This window comes from Gossypium hirsutum, chromosome A05 (assembly GCF_007990345.1).
Source record: "Gossypium hirsutum isolate 1008001.06 chromosome A05, Gossypium_hirsutum_v2.1, whole genome shotgun sequence".
Taxonomy (NCBI): domain Eukaryota; kingdom Viridiplantae; phylum Streptophyta; class Magnoliopsida; order Malvales; family Malvaceae; genus Gossypium; species Gossypium hirsutum.
This window is the reverse complement of record NC_053428.1, coordinates 7,164,317-7,178,687: the sequence shown is the minus strand read 5'-3', so window position 1 is coordinate 7,178,687 and position 14,371 is coordinate 7,164,317. Positions and strand designations below refer to the sequence as shown.

General features: G+C 32.8%; 1 protein-coding gene across 3 annotated transcripts; it reads right to left on the bottom strand.

Annotated features, from left to right (window-relative positions):
• Window positions 1–158: 158 nt before the first annotated feature.
• Window positions 159–5,624, bottom strand: LOC107959261 (auxin response factor 4). 3 transcript variants are annotated; one of them, XM_016895267.2, is made up of 12 exons: window positions 4,719–5,624; window positions 4,555–4,611; window positions 3,831–4,013; window positions 3,659–3,743; window positions 3,487–3,577; window positions 3,160–3,324; window positions 2,645–2,764; window positions 2,458–2,533; window positions 1,711–1,873; window positions 886–1,619; window positions 613–803; window positions 159–454 (listed from the first exon to the last, which is right to left on the bottom strand). In XM_016895267.2, the coding sequence occupies exons 1-12, from the start codon at window positions 5,091–5,093 to the stop codon at window positions 250–252; spliced, it is 2,445 nt and encodes an 814-aa protein (XP_016750756.2). In that variant the 5' UTR covers window positions 5,094–5,624; the 3' UTR covers window positions 159–249. The 3 variants fall into 3 exon arrangements, with proteins under 3 accessions (XP_016750756.2, XP_016750757.2, XP_040969016.1); XM_016895268.2 differs by lacking the exon at window positions 4,555–4,611 and having other exon boundaries at window positions 4,719–5,619; XM_041113082.1 differs by lacking the exon at window positions 159–454 and having other exon boundaries at window positions 619–803; window positions 906–1,619; window positions 4,719–5,622.
• Between the last annotated feature and the right edge of the window lie 8,747 nt (window positions 5,625–14,371).

The window sequence follows — 14,371 nt, the reverse complement described above, 5'->3', positions numbered from 1 at the left end:
AATGTAAATGAGAAGCACATCAACTTGATATGCACGTGGATTATCTCCAAATTTCTGGCATTCTGAAATGACCCATGAGCGACAATGCACGATTGAATTTTTGTGGCAGACATTGTTGATGAGTAGTAAAACACCACATTCATTTGTCAAACACCATATGGCCAAAGAGCCCACTTTTTAGCTTTCAATAATCATATATTAATTCGACTACACCAAATACTTGATATATAGTTTCAGGATTCAATAACACTAAAAGCAAGCACTGATCTTCATACCCCTCATTACAGTGGGAGAGGAATCTGGCTGCCCCACCGAGGACGACTTTGATGCTTCCATTATCACTGCTGCTTCTTCCAAACAGCTTTGAGTCTCATCACTACCCATTCCTATGGTCATCTTCTCCACTTCTTCTCCTGTGTATATGTGGATCTTGGATACCACATCACAAAATTCACTGCAAACAGCAAGTCAAACTCATCATAGGTAACATATTTTTCACACAGCACAAGCCCAGTAATAATTTCTATGTGCATTTGAAACTTTGTAAACATGATAAACGCTATCATGCAACAAACTTCATAGTTGATAGCAGGGAGGGAGAGTGAGACTTACTGCCACGGGTCGTCTCCAACTACCATTACATCATTGTCCCTGTCAGTGTACAAAACCCGCCACCCTTTATCAGGAGCACTTAAAAGACCTTCCATACCGAAAAGATGTTCTAGTTCAGTTATCAAGTCTTTATATCCATAGAGTCTTGAGAGATCAATGGCTCTTCCAACCAAGCTGCCTTGCTTGTGAACCTGTAGTCAGTCATGTTACAGTATCAGTAGGACAGAAGTAGGAAATGCAGTTACAATTCAACTTCGGCTGTAACATACTTACCTTTGTACAACTCCGCTTACCAGAATTTTGTGAGTTCAGAGTAGGTGATTCCGCAGTCAAGGAGAATCCAAAGAGTTTACATCCAGACACATTTCCTTTGTAGCACTCATCCTGTTGATTCCTCAATTTTTTTCCAAAACCGGGGCTAGGGATATTCTCCATTGGCTTATGGTCATTCGGAGGGTTTGGTTTCCTGATGTCGTCCACACTAACCCCCGGCTTAATTGAGGAAGCATTGAACAAAACATTGCCCCTTGGAAGTGTAGATGCATAAGAACACATTTTAGGTTCCTGGCCAGCTCTGTAAAACTCATTATAAGGAAAATACATATTTCGAAGTCCTTCTGGATAGAAGTTGGTGTTGGGTGCTTGATTCATGTTGAAAGAATTGCAACCATGATTGGTTTTTGCCCAAACACCAAGGTTGAGATCAGCCTTGTGTGTGAGGGACCTCAATGAGCAAATTTCTTGACCTTGCAAGACCTTCGGAAACCTATTTGTTTCCGCAAAGCCTGTGTGAGAAGAGGAGTGAGCCCTCATAAAATCACTAATGTTACTCTTTCCAAGTCCTGTCGATGCAAGACTTTGATGTGCCATAGATTGCATCTCGAAATGGAGGGGATGGTTCACTGTACCACATCCATATACAGGTGATATGAAACCTACATTTTCTTGACCTTGCAAGACCTTAGAGGATCTTGTCGATTCCTCAAAGTCCAAATATCCAACCCCTCCTGAAGAAAAGAACATTTGATGGACACGTGCATTTATCAAGTTTTGTTTTAAAAATAAACAATAATACGATTCTAACGGAAAGATTTATACCAGTGACAGGGGTGTCAAGTGCAGCAGTCTGCAGACCTGTCCGCAGTTTCTTTAACTTGAATGGAGATGGAATAATTAAGGGTGGGGGAAAAACAGAAGGATCAATTTCCCAAGGTGAAACTCTCTCTTGGTGATCACTTGCGATATCATCATCCCACCTAACCTGTTATATGTCATACTCAAGCGTGTGATACAAGATCCTCTCAGTAATATTTTTGCACATGTATAAATATTAAAAGTAAAGGCTTCAATGTCTGATGATATAGATATCCTGAAATGAACTCAAGTAAGAGAAGTTGGATATTAAAAAGAGGTTTTTGCTATGACAGGTAAAGGAACTCTCAGCATGAAGCTACTGAGTTATATTTTATTGAACAATTAGTTGACTCAGGGCACCTTCCTAGTTGTTTTGTTTCATCAACCATTTTTCATTTCATTCGGAAAAATAGTTTATCAACATTCATCATGTGAAGCACAAAAGTTTATGCACATATGTGAAGTACCTTGATGAAAATAACATGCATATTAACTTGCCTAGTTGTGAAACCTATGTCACTAGGACTCAGCTGTGTTTAACACAGGGTAAACATGGGTATGTTGAATTTTTTTCCAAGATTTCCATGTATTTGGAAAGCCCTTGGATGAATATCTCTATTCCCATGTTTGGATATGTGTCGGAGCAATATGTGACTACACGAGTTAAACTATAAAAGCAATAGTTACATGAGCCCAATATTAGGGGCTCACCATTAAGCATCTCCACTTTGAGTTAGGCCATTTATAAGGATCTGAGTCCCCTGTTCCTGTCACTACACCGTTGCACCTATAAAAGAGTAGCACTATATTATATTCTCAAAATTAAACCATTAAAAGGGAAAAGAAACAAAGAAAGCAATTGATCTTTGTCATGATCTGCGGTTTGATTAAACAAGACCTTCTCTCTGGCAAATCATCCATTTCAAACTTCATTCTGAATCTTGCCCCAGTGCATATTGGATTTGTGATGCTTTTAATATACTTTTGGAAGGGTATGACGAACTCGGCATGACTGGCCCTGCATTACAGCAATTTGAACAAACATACCATTTCATTTCACATCAAATGCATAACACTCGGAATTTTAAATAGACTAACAAGCTCTGCAACACAACAACTTAATTACATTCCAACATTCAGAATGCTCCTTGAATGCAACTTGCAAGAGCTACTTATAATCTAAAATCTAACATTAAAAGATGCTTTGCAATCAGTTTGAAAATGACCTTCATATGTTCAAATGAAACATTTACTTACTGTAAAGACCATTTGCATTAACATTTATAACCTAATAAAAAATACTATTAATTCTAGATTTTGTTAGGTGAATTTTACTTTTTTTTGTGGTTTACATCACTTACCAGCTTATTTCTTTTCTTTATTTTTTTTGGCTAAATACCAGCCGATACGTACCTTGGACAGTAGCAGACTTGAAACACGCTTTTGGTGGATAATGCATTAGCCACTGCAGAAAGAACCTTTGGATATGAATTATGTTGCGCAATAATTGAATCTGGAAGACCAGTTCTTGGTCGAACAGCTCTTCTAATTCCCAACCTCAGCTCCCCATCTTCGCCCCTACAATGTGGAGATAAATGAATAACTAGGCAATGGGAAGACATAGGTGCACTATTATGATTCTCAAGTAGGATAGAATATTCCAGTTTATGATCAATTTCTAATTACAAATATGAAGTTGTGCTCTCCAAAACTTTGTATATTGGTAAAAGCTATACACACCTCAGAAAGAGCACTGCATCCCCAGCAATAAGATTCTTTTGACTCACAAAAACACTCCAGCCGGTAGTAAGGAGATGTCGCCTTGGTTGACCTACACATAATAAAGATTAAGCTCTTATCACTGGTTCTTTCTAAACACTATCAGAAATGCCATACTCTCTACTAAGGTTACCCCTATATATATGGCGAAACCTCCACTCAACTCCATGGAGGTCTTTAGCAACAAGCTCCTGTGAGGGCCTTGTCTGTTTATAATCCTGAAATCAAGGCAAACACCATTATGTCTACAAGAGCGAGGTTCATGGTGAATATTACATCGAGGATTTATAAGTATAAATTTGCACCAGCCGAGGAAAACAGTCTTCAGCAGCTCTACGAGGAGCAGAGAACCCTCCATGGATGCTAGTGTCAGAAGCTGTTAGTGTCTTGCAAAACATGTGAGAGGTTGGTTTCGAAGGCGACCCATCGGCATGCTCATCCGCCTCTACCTCATCCAGCTGCTTGCTCCCCAAATTATGCCCTCTCAACTGATAACATTTTCAAAATATTTATAATCTTAGTTATAAGTGAAAAGTTATAGGTAATCCAAAAGTTAAGTCAATTAATTATTATTGAAGTCTTATGTCACTATTCATACTCATGAGTTATCTCTCTTGTTTCCGAAAAGTTATATCACTTAACAAAAGAGTCTTAATTATTCATTTATTTGATACACCAAAACTTTTTCAAACTTCTGTTGTTTTTAAATTTTTCTATAAAAAATTATTGTAGAAACAACATTGATCTTGTAAATTTATTTTTTATACCATGCAAAAATAGAAAATCCCAAACTGGAAATCACCAAAACCATAAATTTGAAGTGCCTCGTAATAGGAAAACTAGTGTATGGAGACAGGAATTCATTCATTCATTCATTAAAGTCACTAAATTCTAAACATTTGCACTGTGAAACTCCCATTTCCTCATCAAAATAATACCAAAGAAATCACAGATTTTTATACTAGTATATTCTAAACCAATGTAAAGGACTCAATCAGGTATGGTTTAAGTTAAGAATTATAATAATACCTCCGGTTGAGGAAGTAAAGTAACTTGCGTATAGACCTCATCATTCTCCTTATTGGCCTTAACGACAGAAAACAAAAGGAGACTTCAAATGAATCAATCTTTCTTTAGGAGAAAGCTAACTTATAGTACAAGTCAAATTAAAAAAGAAAAATTGAATTAGTTACCAGAAGCTGGACATTCATCACTTTGCAAAAGATTTGGGAAGGAAGATCAAAGGTGTCCAAGGGAGAGAAAGGAAAAGCAAGGGCAAGTTGTTCCAAGTGACCTTGAGGGAAGTATACAACCACATTTCCCTTCTTTGGAAGTGATGTGAGAGGACCAGCACAAGCATGCCAAAGCTCCAAGTCAATGGAAGATGAACAAGGAGGTGAACCTGAGTTTGAAGTACATGAAGTAGAAGAAGAAGAAGATGATGATGACGATGATGATGACGACGACGACGACAAACAGTAAACGCAAGCACTAGCTTTTTCACAGCTGCCATTGCAAAGTACAGTCTTCTCCACCTCGTTTAATGCATGGTTCAGATCAATTTCCATGAACACCCCCCAAGTTTTACTTTATTTTTTCTTCTCCACAGTGCAAGTTCAACCGAATTACCAACTACCTCCACCAAAGGAATAATAACAGGAAAATTTACGAAAAAAAAGAAAACTAGAATGAGAGTAAAAGGTACCCAAGAAAGCTGAATAACTAGAGGAAAAAAAACTAGGAAATGAAGTCAAAATCATTGGGAAGAAAATTCTGATATTCCTTTTAAGGGGTACCCGCAAAGCTATAAGATGAAGAATAGGAAAAGAACAAGACAGTCATGTTTTTGAAAATGGAGGGACAGAGAAGAAAGAAGAAAAGGCTATTTGAAATAAGAAGAAGAAGAAGGAATTCAAAGCATAATTCCTCCCTCCCATTAGCAGGTAGTGATAAGGGGGAGCAGCACAGCAAACATAGACAATTGCTTATAGTAGTAAGCACAGCAAAGAAAAGGCAAGAAAAAGGCAATATGGGGTAGTGGCTTTTGGCTTTCGGACTTAACAAGATATCCAATGAAAAGAGAAGGGAAAACTGTGTTTAGTGGAGGGGTTAACAAATAAAATATCTATCTATATTCCTCCAATGAAATATCTGTTTAGGTGGGCAGAGGGGTTCAATATTAATAATTACTGATGATTATTAATAACCTGTCTAGTAGTTATCATTCCTTCTTCTACATTTAACCCTTCTTTTTTAATTCTATATTTTCAATCAGAATAATAACTTTTTAAATAAATTTAGACAATTCACACCTTTAAATATAATAATATTCCAATATAAAATTTACTATCACTAATTCTAAATCTCCTTTCAAAATATCAACACATTATTACTAACTTGTATTCATATACATTGAGATACAATATTTTTACGTTTTTATTTTTTATTTTGTTTAAAAATAATTTTACATTATAAATTTACGTATAATTAATTTATATGTATGTGATGTTGAAACTAGGTTAACAAAATACACATAAGAATACATATAGAAAATCTGAAATATTGATAAATCCAAGACAATGTATTAGAATGTAGCATATGAATACTAAAGTAAAATCAATAGAGCGATTGATTTTGTTAATAAAAAGAAACTGTAAACTTCAAATTTTCAACTTGTTTTAAAAAAATATAAGTTCGTAGATTTTAGGGTGTGACGAGAATGAAATCATTACATATTTTTAGACTTAATTTAATATTATTTTTTAAAAGTATTTTTTTATTGAGTAAAAGTTCAAAAACTTTATTTCTTACTTTTATAAAATTCAAAAACATATTATTTAATAATACTTTTATTTAAAATATTTTTTAAAATAATACTAAATTGACTACAACTTATTAGTATCACCTTAATATAAAAGTATCTCTCTACACCGTTTAAGGTGTAGATGATAGTGTGAAAGCTAAAGTTACATTTTAAATATCTAAATCCAATTTATTTATTATATATTTTTATTTGTGAATCATATTTTTTTAGTGTTTGGGTTTGATTTTTTTATTTAAAAAAAAGTGTGAGACTAAAAATAATTAAATATGTAAAGTAGATATTAAAGTTGATTCTCATATAAACTAGAATTGAGGGGGAAAAAAGAAATATTATTAAAAATATACGAAATCCACAGTGACGAAGGCGATTCAAATAGGTTGAAGCTAAGCCCGAATAATTGTAAAATGGGTAATAAATAAGTAAAAATAAATAGAAAGAAAGGAGTAGCTGGAAGAGGAAAGAAACATGGGACCAAAGAAGGTGCTTTTGGCAGCAACTATCGTGGGCGTGTTGTTAGTTGTTAGGGCTCAGTGAGTCAGTCAGACAGACTGCAACTGCTGCTCCTTCACTTTTTTTTTGTTTTTGGGATTAATCTCTAGTCTTATCATCTATCTTTTTTTTTTGCCTCAATCCTGTCTTCTTATTTTCCCCACTACATTCTTCAGCGCGTGACCTTATTTTCTCGGTAAAGGTTAAGATTTAGCATGAGCAAATATCATTTTTTTTTGTATGTTATGATGTATTTTATTTTAATTTAATTTTTAAACTGTTATAATTTTGATTCATCAAATTGTAAATTATTTTGAAAATTTTATTTTTTTTAAATGGATTACATAAATCCTAACGACCATGTGAAGGTATATTAATGAAAGCGAATTCTGGCATAAAAGAATCTTATAGGTTTTTTTTTTCTCTGAAATAATTCCCATAATAATAAAATTGAGTGGAAAAGAAGAAGAAAAAGTAAAATGCACGCGAGAAGGGATGGAGGAAGTGAGAGTGATGGCATCACATAGCCTGCGCCTTTGGCGCTGCTTCATGGCCCCCACCACTGTCCACTCGCTCGCCTCAATTTTTCCTACCCAATCCATCCTTCTATTCCCACTTTATTTACCAATTTAAGCCATTCATATTATCTCATGTTTTTTAATCAATTATAATCCGCTCTTTCTCTATAAAAAATCATATGCTATATTAATATTTTGTTATAACAAAAAAAAATTAATCGACTTTTTATATTTTATTTAATATTTTATATTAAATTTTCACTTATAATTTATAATAATAACGATAATTATGAAGTATATTCTTTTTAAATCCTTATAATAACATATTGACTTGTATCTGAATATGTTAAATATAGATATTATTTTAGTTTTTATTTTAATATTTACATTTCTCTATGGGTTAATACAATAATATCTATAATTATTGAAAAAATTATAACTGTATCTAACATATTTAAAAAAATTAAAATATATGTCACTATATTATTTCTATTAATTTTTACACTTTAATATCTATATATAAAATATTATGTGTTACTATATGTGTAAGTTTGTCTTTCTTTTTTTATTGATCTTGTTCTATAACAATAATATTTGTATAAAAGTTTATAATGTTTTATTTTGTTAGAGTTTAATGTTGTATAAATGTTTGTCTTTAATTTTTAAAAATTAAGTGTAGCTTTTAATCTTATGTTGTTAGTTTAAAAAGTAGCTAATCTCACATTATCTAAGAACAAGCTACAAATGAATTATGAGTCTATATATACTCATATTTCACATTCCTAAAAATAAAAAAAAATGAGATTTGGGGTCTATATAAAGACATGTTTTGTAAATTTTATTTTCACAAGAAGTGGCACTAGAAAAAATTTAAAAAAATATATTGTGCAGAAAATAGGGCATTTTACAAGGAAAATCCCTTTTTTTCTAAAATTATGGAAATAGGCCGACTTTTTAATTATTTACCGGACTAGGCCCTTTTCCCCGAAATCGCGTCCACGTCAGCGCTACTTTATTGTCCACATCAGCAAAACGCTCTCCCAGGGAAGCATTTTGTCCATGTCAACAGAAATCGTGTCCTTCAGGGCGCGCTTTGCTGACGTGGACAAAACGCTTCCCTGGGGAGCATTTTTGCCCGTTCAACGGTCAGATAAAAAAAAACTATAAAATGGCCCTCCTAATTCATTTTTTCACACAAATCACTTTCAAATTCTCTAATTCTCTCAAATTTTCAATCCTCTCCTTTATTTTTCACACAATTCTTTGTTTAATCTCGATTTTCTTTCAATATTCCCTTAAAAAATATATCAATTTTTAGTGAAAATTTCTTAAAATTCCATCAAAATTTTACCAAATTTCTCTGTTTAAATTTTTTTGAATTTAATTTTTTTAAATTAAAAAAATACCATCGTGCTAGCAATGGCCAAAGAGCTAATCCGTATTGATAATAAGTACATCTCCGTTGAGCAAATGAAAATGGTGAGTGATACTTTAATTTATTTATTCAAATTTAATTTTCATTTATGCAAATTTAATTTTCAGTTATGATGTTTGCATTAATTAATTTATGCAATTTTAATTAATTTTTGTTTTATAATTTTTTACAATAGTCTGTAGATCGGGTGTTAGAATGTTACATTCGTAATATGCCTAATCCTCCATCGCTCTTGATCTAGAATTACTTGCCTGAAGCGAGATTCTGGCATGTGGCCACGATAGGCCGGGGGTGCAAGTTGGACCCGAAACTAATCAGTACGTTGATAGAGAGGTGGAGACCCGAGACGCATACTTTTCATCTTCCATGCGGAGAATGTACTATCACTCTGCAAGACGTGCATTTGCAATTGGGATTGCCGGTGGATGGGTACGCAGTCACCGGATCCGCATCATCTAGCGATTGGAGCGCCGTATGCTACGAGCTTTTGGGTGCTATACCGGATTATATTAACGGAGGTCGGATCCAGATGGGCTGGTTACGAGACACATTCCTGGAGCCGGATAATGATTCGACAGAACTCGAAAGAATACAATATGCTCGGGCATACATTGTAATACCCCATACCCGTACCTAAGATCGGGATAGGATACGAGGCATTATCGAGATTTTCAGAATAATTTCAATTAATTTATATTATTTAGTATTCATTTTCATGTTTCATGTAACATCCTTTTCATATATTCAATTCAAAATATCATATAAAATACGATACAATACTTACATTGTCATATTTATATGCTCATTCAGGATATACGAACCTACCTGACTAAATTGCAGAAATACCAAGATTTAAGGGCATATTGGTAATTTACCATTTTCCCAAATTTTACCCAATCTTAAATTGATAATTTCATTCAATTTATTAATTTAGATAATAAAACAATTCATTCCCTTCAATTTAGTCATTTTTGACATTTTTACAAAATTGTCTCCTAAAGTTTTACTTTTATTCAATTTAGTCCATGAGCTTAACACATGCAAATTAGCCATGCTAACTGAATATTTATATATATATTTCCTCCTCCTCCTATCCATTCCACATCCTTAATGTATATAACTCACTTGTAGGTAACATTATCTATAATTTTTATTATTTAATTTTATGGATATTTAAGCTGTTTATCTGTGTCATAGTCACTAAATTATTTATATCTGGAGTTATAAAACTCCAAATTAAGATCCACTAATTTTCCATAAAACTAGACTCATATATCTTCTTACTATAAAATTTTCAGAATTTTTGGTTTAGCCAATAAGTACAGTTTATTCTTTAAAGTTATCCCTGTTCTGCTGTCTGACAGTTTCAACCCTTCTTCACTAAAAATTAATTATCTTACAGTACAAAACTCGGATAATGTTTCCATTGATTTCTCCTGAAAATAGACTCATTATGGATTCTAAACATATAACTTTAAGCCTCTAATTATTTTTATCCAATTTTTGGTGATTTTTAAAATTCAGAATAGGGGAACCCGAATTCGTTCTGACCTTGTCTCACAAAATTCATTATATCTCATAATTTACAATTCAATTGCTTATACTGTTTCTTCTATAAGAAACTAGACTCAATAAGCTTTAATTCAATATTTTATTCATCCTATAATTCAATTTATAAAATATTTTGTGATTTTTCAAACTTAGACTACTGCTGCTGTCCAAAATAGTCTTAGTGCAAAATGTTGATTTTCTACTTTTAATTTCAATTTAATCCTAACTAAATTCACTTACATTTTTTATCTTAATTCATACTTTACTTCTACTCAATTTTTAACCAAACTTAGACATAATTATCTATTTTTCATCATAAAACCATAATTTCAAAATTCTTTCAATTTTGTCCTTAAAGCATAAAACTTATGAATCACTTTACAATTCAATCCTTATATCATTTCTAACTTGAATTTCTATCAATTTAGCCCTTAACTCATCATTTTATTTATCATGGATAATATCTAGAAATCTAATAACTTTCAAAATATCAACTTAATTTCATCAAAACTTTGTTCTGAAACTTCGAAAACATCAAAATTAAGTAAAAATGGCTTGATTGACTTACCTATTAAAGCTTAAAGCTTCAAACCTCAAATTTTCCCTTTTCTCCCTTTCTTTCTTTTCTTTCTTTCTTTTTCTCCCCTGCTCTCTGTTTCGTTTCATTCTGTTTATTTTCTATCTTCTTTTTTTTTCTTTTATTCCATTTGTTTTATATATATAATATAATAACAATAAAAATCTACTAAATAACTAAAATTTATTTAATATTTGTATCCACTTATATCCTTATATTTATATTTCTTTAATCTATTTATTATATAAATATCTTTTACTTAATACTAATATATAATTTAATAATATACTTATATGATAAGTAAATATACATATATTTTACAATTGTATATATATTAATATTACTCATGTCACCATATTCATATGCACCATACATTTGTCTTTTCTTAATTTATTTCAAAATATAATAATATAATTAATTTAATTTGTAATATAATAAAATAATAACCTTAATAATATATTTATAACTTAAACAACATAAAAAATCAAAGATTTTTATGTTTTGCCGCCTCATTCTTTAGAATAGGCTTAATTGCCTATTTAGTCTCCCTTATCTTCTTTAATTCTGTAATTAAACTTTTACACTTCATTCAACTTAATCCTTTTTCCTAATCACTCTTAATTAAGCTAAATTCACTTAATTAAACTCTAATTAACCACTCATTTTACTTCGTAAATATTTTTAATAAATATTTAGTAATCCATTTTTCATAAACAGAGATTCGAAATTACACTTTTTCAGTATCGGTAAAATTCGGGTCATTACATACATTCTTGAGATTATTGGGGGTTATCTGATGCCGGACTTGTCACAAAACCTTGTACATCTGAGATGGCTGTTGAAACTCGTAGATTTTAGAGCAGCCGGCAAATTGAGTTGGGGGTCTACCGTGTTGGCAAAGTTGTACAAGGAAATGTGCGGTGCGACGCTACCGAACAAAGCCAAAATAAGAGGTTGTCTATCACTACTGCAATCATGGGCACGGTTTCACTTTCCATTTTTACGTCCTCAAGTGGACCATCCATATACATTTCCACTAATAACGAGGTAAATTTTGTATTATATTTTACAATTATTACATAGATTTAGTATATAATTGTTGTATGCTAAAAAATTATTTAATTAGGTGGAACCGTTAGGCGAGTTATGTCGGAATACCCAACTCTCTCGAAGATATACGACTTCTATTAGATCAACGATCGGATACACAAGTAAGTATTAAATAAATTATATATAATTAATAAAATAGTCGTTTCATATTTAGTATTTAGTATTATGTATATAAGTAATATTTGTATCATGTTCATATAGTTTGAATGGACACCATACGACGATCCAACAATTCGGGCAGTAATTCCGGATGAATACGTTTAAAATTCGGACGCTTGGCATGTGAAGGTCCCATTGGTGAACTATGCTACGGTCGAGATCCACCAATCAGACAGAGTATTGCGACAATTTGGATTTTGACAACCGATTCCCGTGGCACCCGAGGTGTTTGATGAAGAGCATAAAGTCGACTTACGGCTATTGAATATGGATTGGCCAAGATACTGGTCAGCCTATATCGAAATGTGGGAAAATCGGTATGATTATATACCTACTAGGGAACTGATTATCGTTCCAAAGTTAGCATGCGTACCAGAATACATGCCATGGTTTAGGAGCCATGGCAAGCCAAATTTATTGTCGAAAGAGGAGAGGCGACGACAAATTCGTGTTCAAATGGAACGACGGGGCCCTTTAAATCCAAGAAGAATGGACGACGACGCAGGCCTATCAACAGCGCCCACACAATCAGAAGGCCCATCAACAGCGCCCATACAATCAGCAAGCTCATCAACAGCGCCGCTACAATCACCGGGCCCAACAGTTCAACAGACGACACCCATATCACAACCTTTTCCTAGTCCTATGCCAGGTACGTATCCTATCCCTTATATGTATCCTAACCCTTTTATGTTTCCTTTTCTTAATCCTATGGCAGGTTAGAATCCATGGCCCGGTTCATCTCCGGTCCCGATTAGTCCGAGTCAACTGCCAATCTATAGGCCGTCGTCGCATGAGGGATCGCAGGAGACGCCATCGGGGGGCTCTTCTTTCTACCAATCCCCATCACCTTACGGGGTTCAAACACCTCCTCCATGGGTGATGCAAACACCACCGCAGTCATTATTATATCAAGGTGGGTCAAGCTCTCAACACCCACAACCAGATCCCTTGCTGGATGAACCACAACTGCCATCGGAAGCCGAACCAAGGAGGAATCTAGCACGGACCCGTCAACGACCCCCGTGTGGTACTGATTCTAACCGCCACGGACATTGAATTTTTTTAATATATGTGTACAAACTTTTTATATTGTTTAATTTGAATAAAATAAAATTTCTTTTGAATAAGGCAATTGTAAATTATATGTCTTAAAAACCCAATTGTACAAACTTTTTATATTGTTTAATTTTTATTTTTATTTTTATTTTCTTTATTTGATTATATATGTCTTAAAAAACTATTTCTATATTTACCTCATTTGACCTCTCTCGTCAACCCTACATTAACCCTATTTTTTTATCTCAATAAAATCAAACAAAAATACTCGATTGAATGATAAACATCATATTTGTGAAGAAAAGAAGGATGATAAATTTTTTTTATCATTCATAAATGCTAACCTTGAAGGTTTACATATTTATCAATTTGATGAATTCCGTCATTCTTATAGATAATTAAAATATATATATAATTATACAAAATTAATAAAATTAATAAAAATATTTTTTTTTCAAAATTTTAAAAAAATCATAAATATTATAAAATATTCATAAAAAAATTCTAAATATATAACTAATAACTATAATCCATCAATACATGTATTCTAACAAAAATTGAGGGTAATCTTTGAGCTAATTAATTACGTCTCAGTCATGTCTCGATGTCTTACTTGTATTTGATCGACATAGTTATCACGTAAAATAAAATAAATTACTATATTTTTATTAAAATAGAAGGTATTGTTTCGTTTGATAGAATAAAAGTTTGATATATTCCAATAAAAGACTAAATTGAATAAAAGTAAAACTTTAGGGGCAATCCTGTAAAATAAAAGTAAAAGTTTGATACATTTCATTTAATAAAATATAAATAATACAACATAATTTTTTATGACAACTATCAACTATTTCGATTAGGACATGATCTACTAGTATGTCCTGGGTTCCTACAGTATCCGCATAATTTCTGTTGATCGGTTGTTTCTCGGATATCCATATCGGTACGTATTCTAGTCGAGCAAGGTCGACCCTTTGGTTTGCGACGTAATTCTCTATCTGGTAACAGCTTAAACGGAGCAAGCGATACAGGTGGCCACTTACGTTCATCCGGGACAGGTGGGAATACATGTCTCCACACGTTGTACATGGTTTGTATTCTGTACACTTCGTCGACGTATCTCA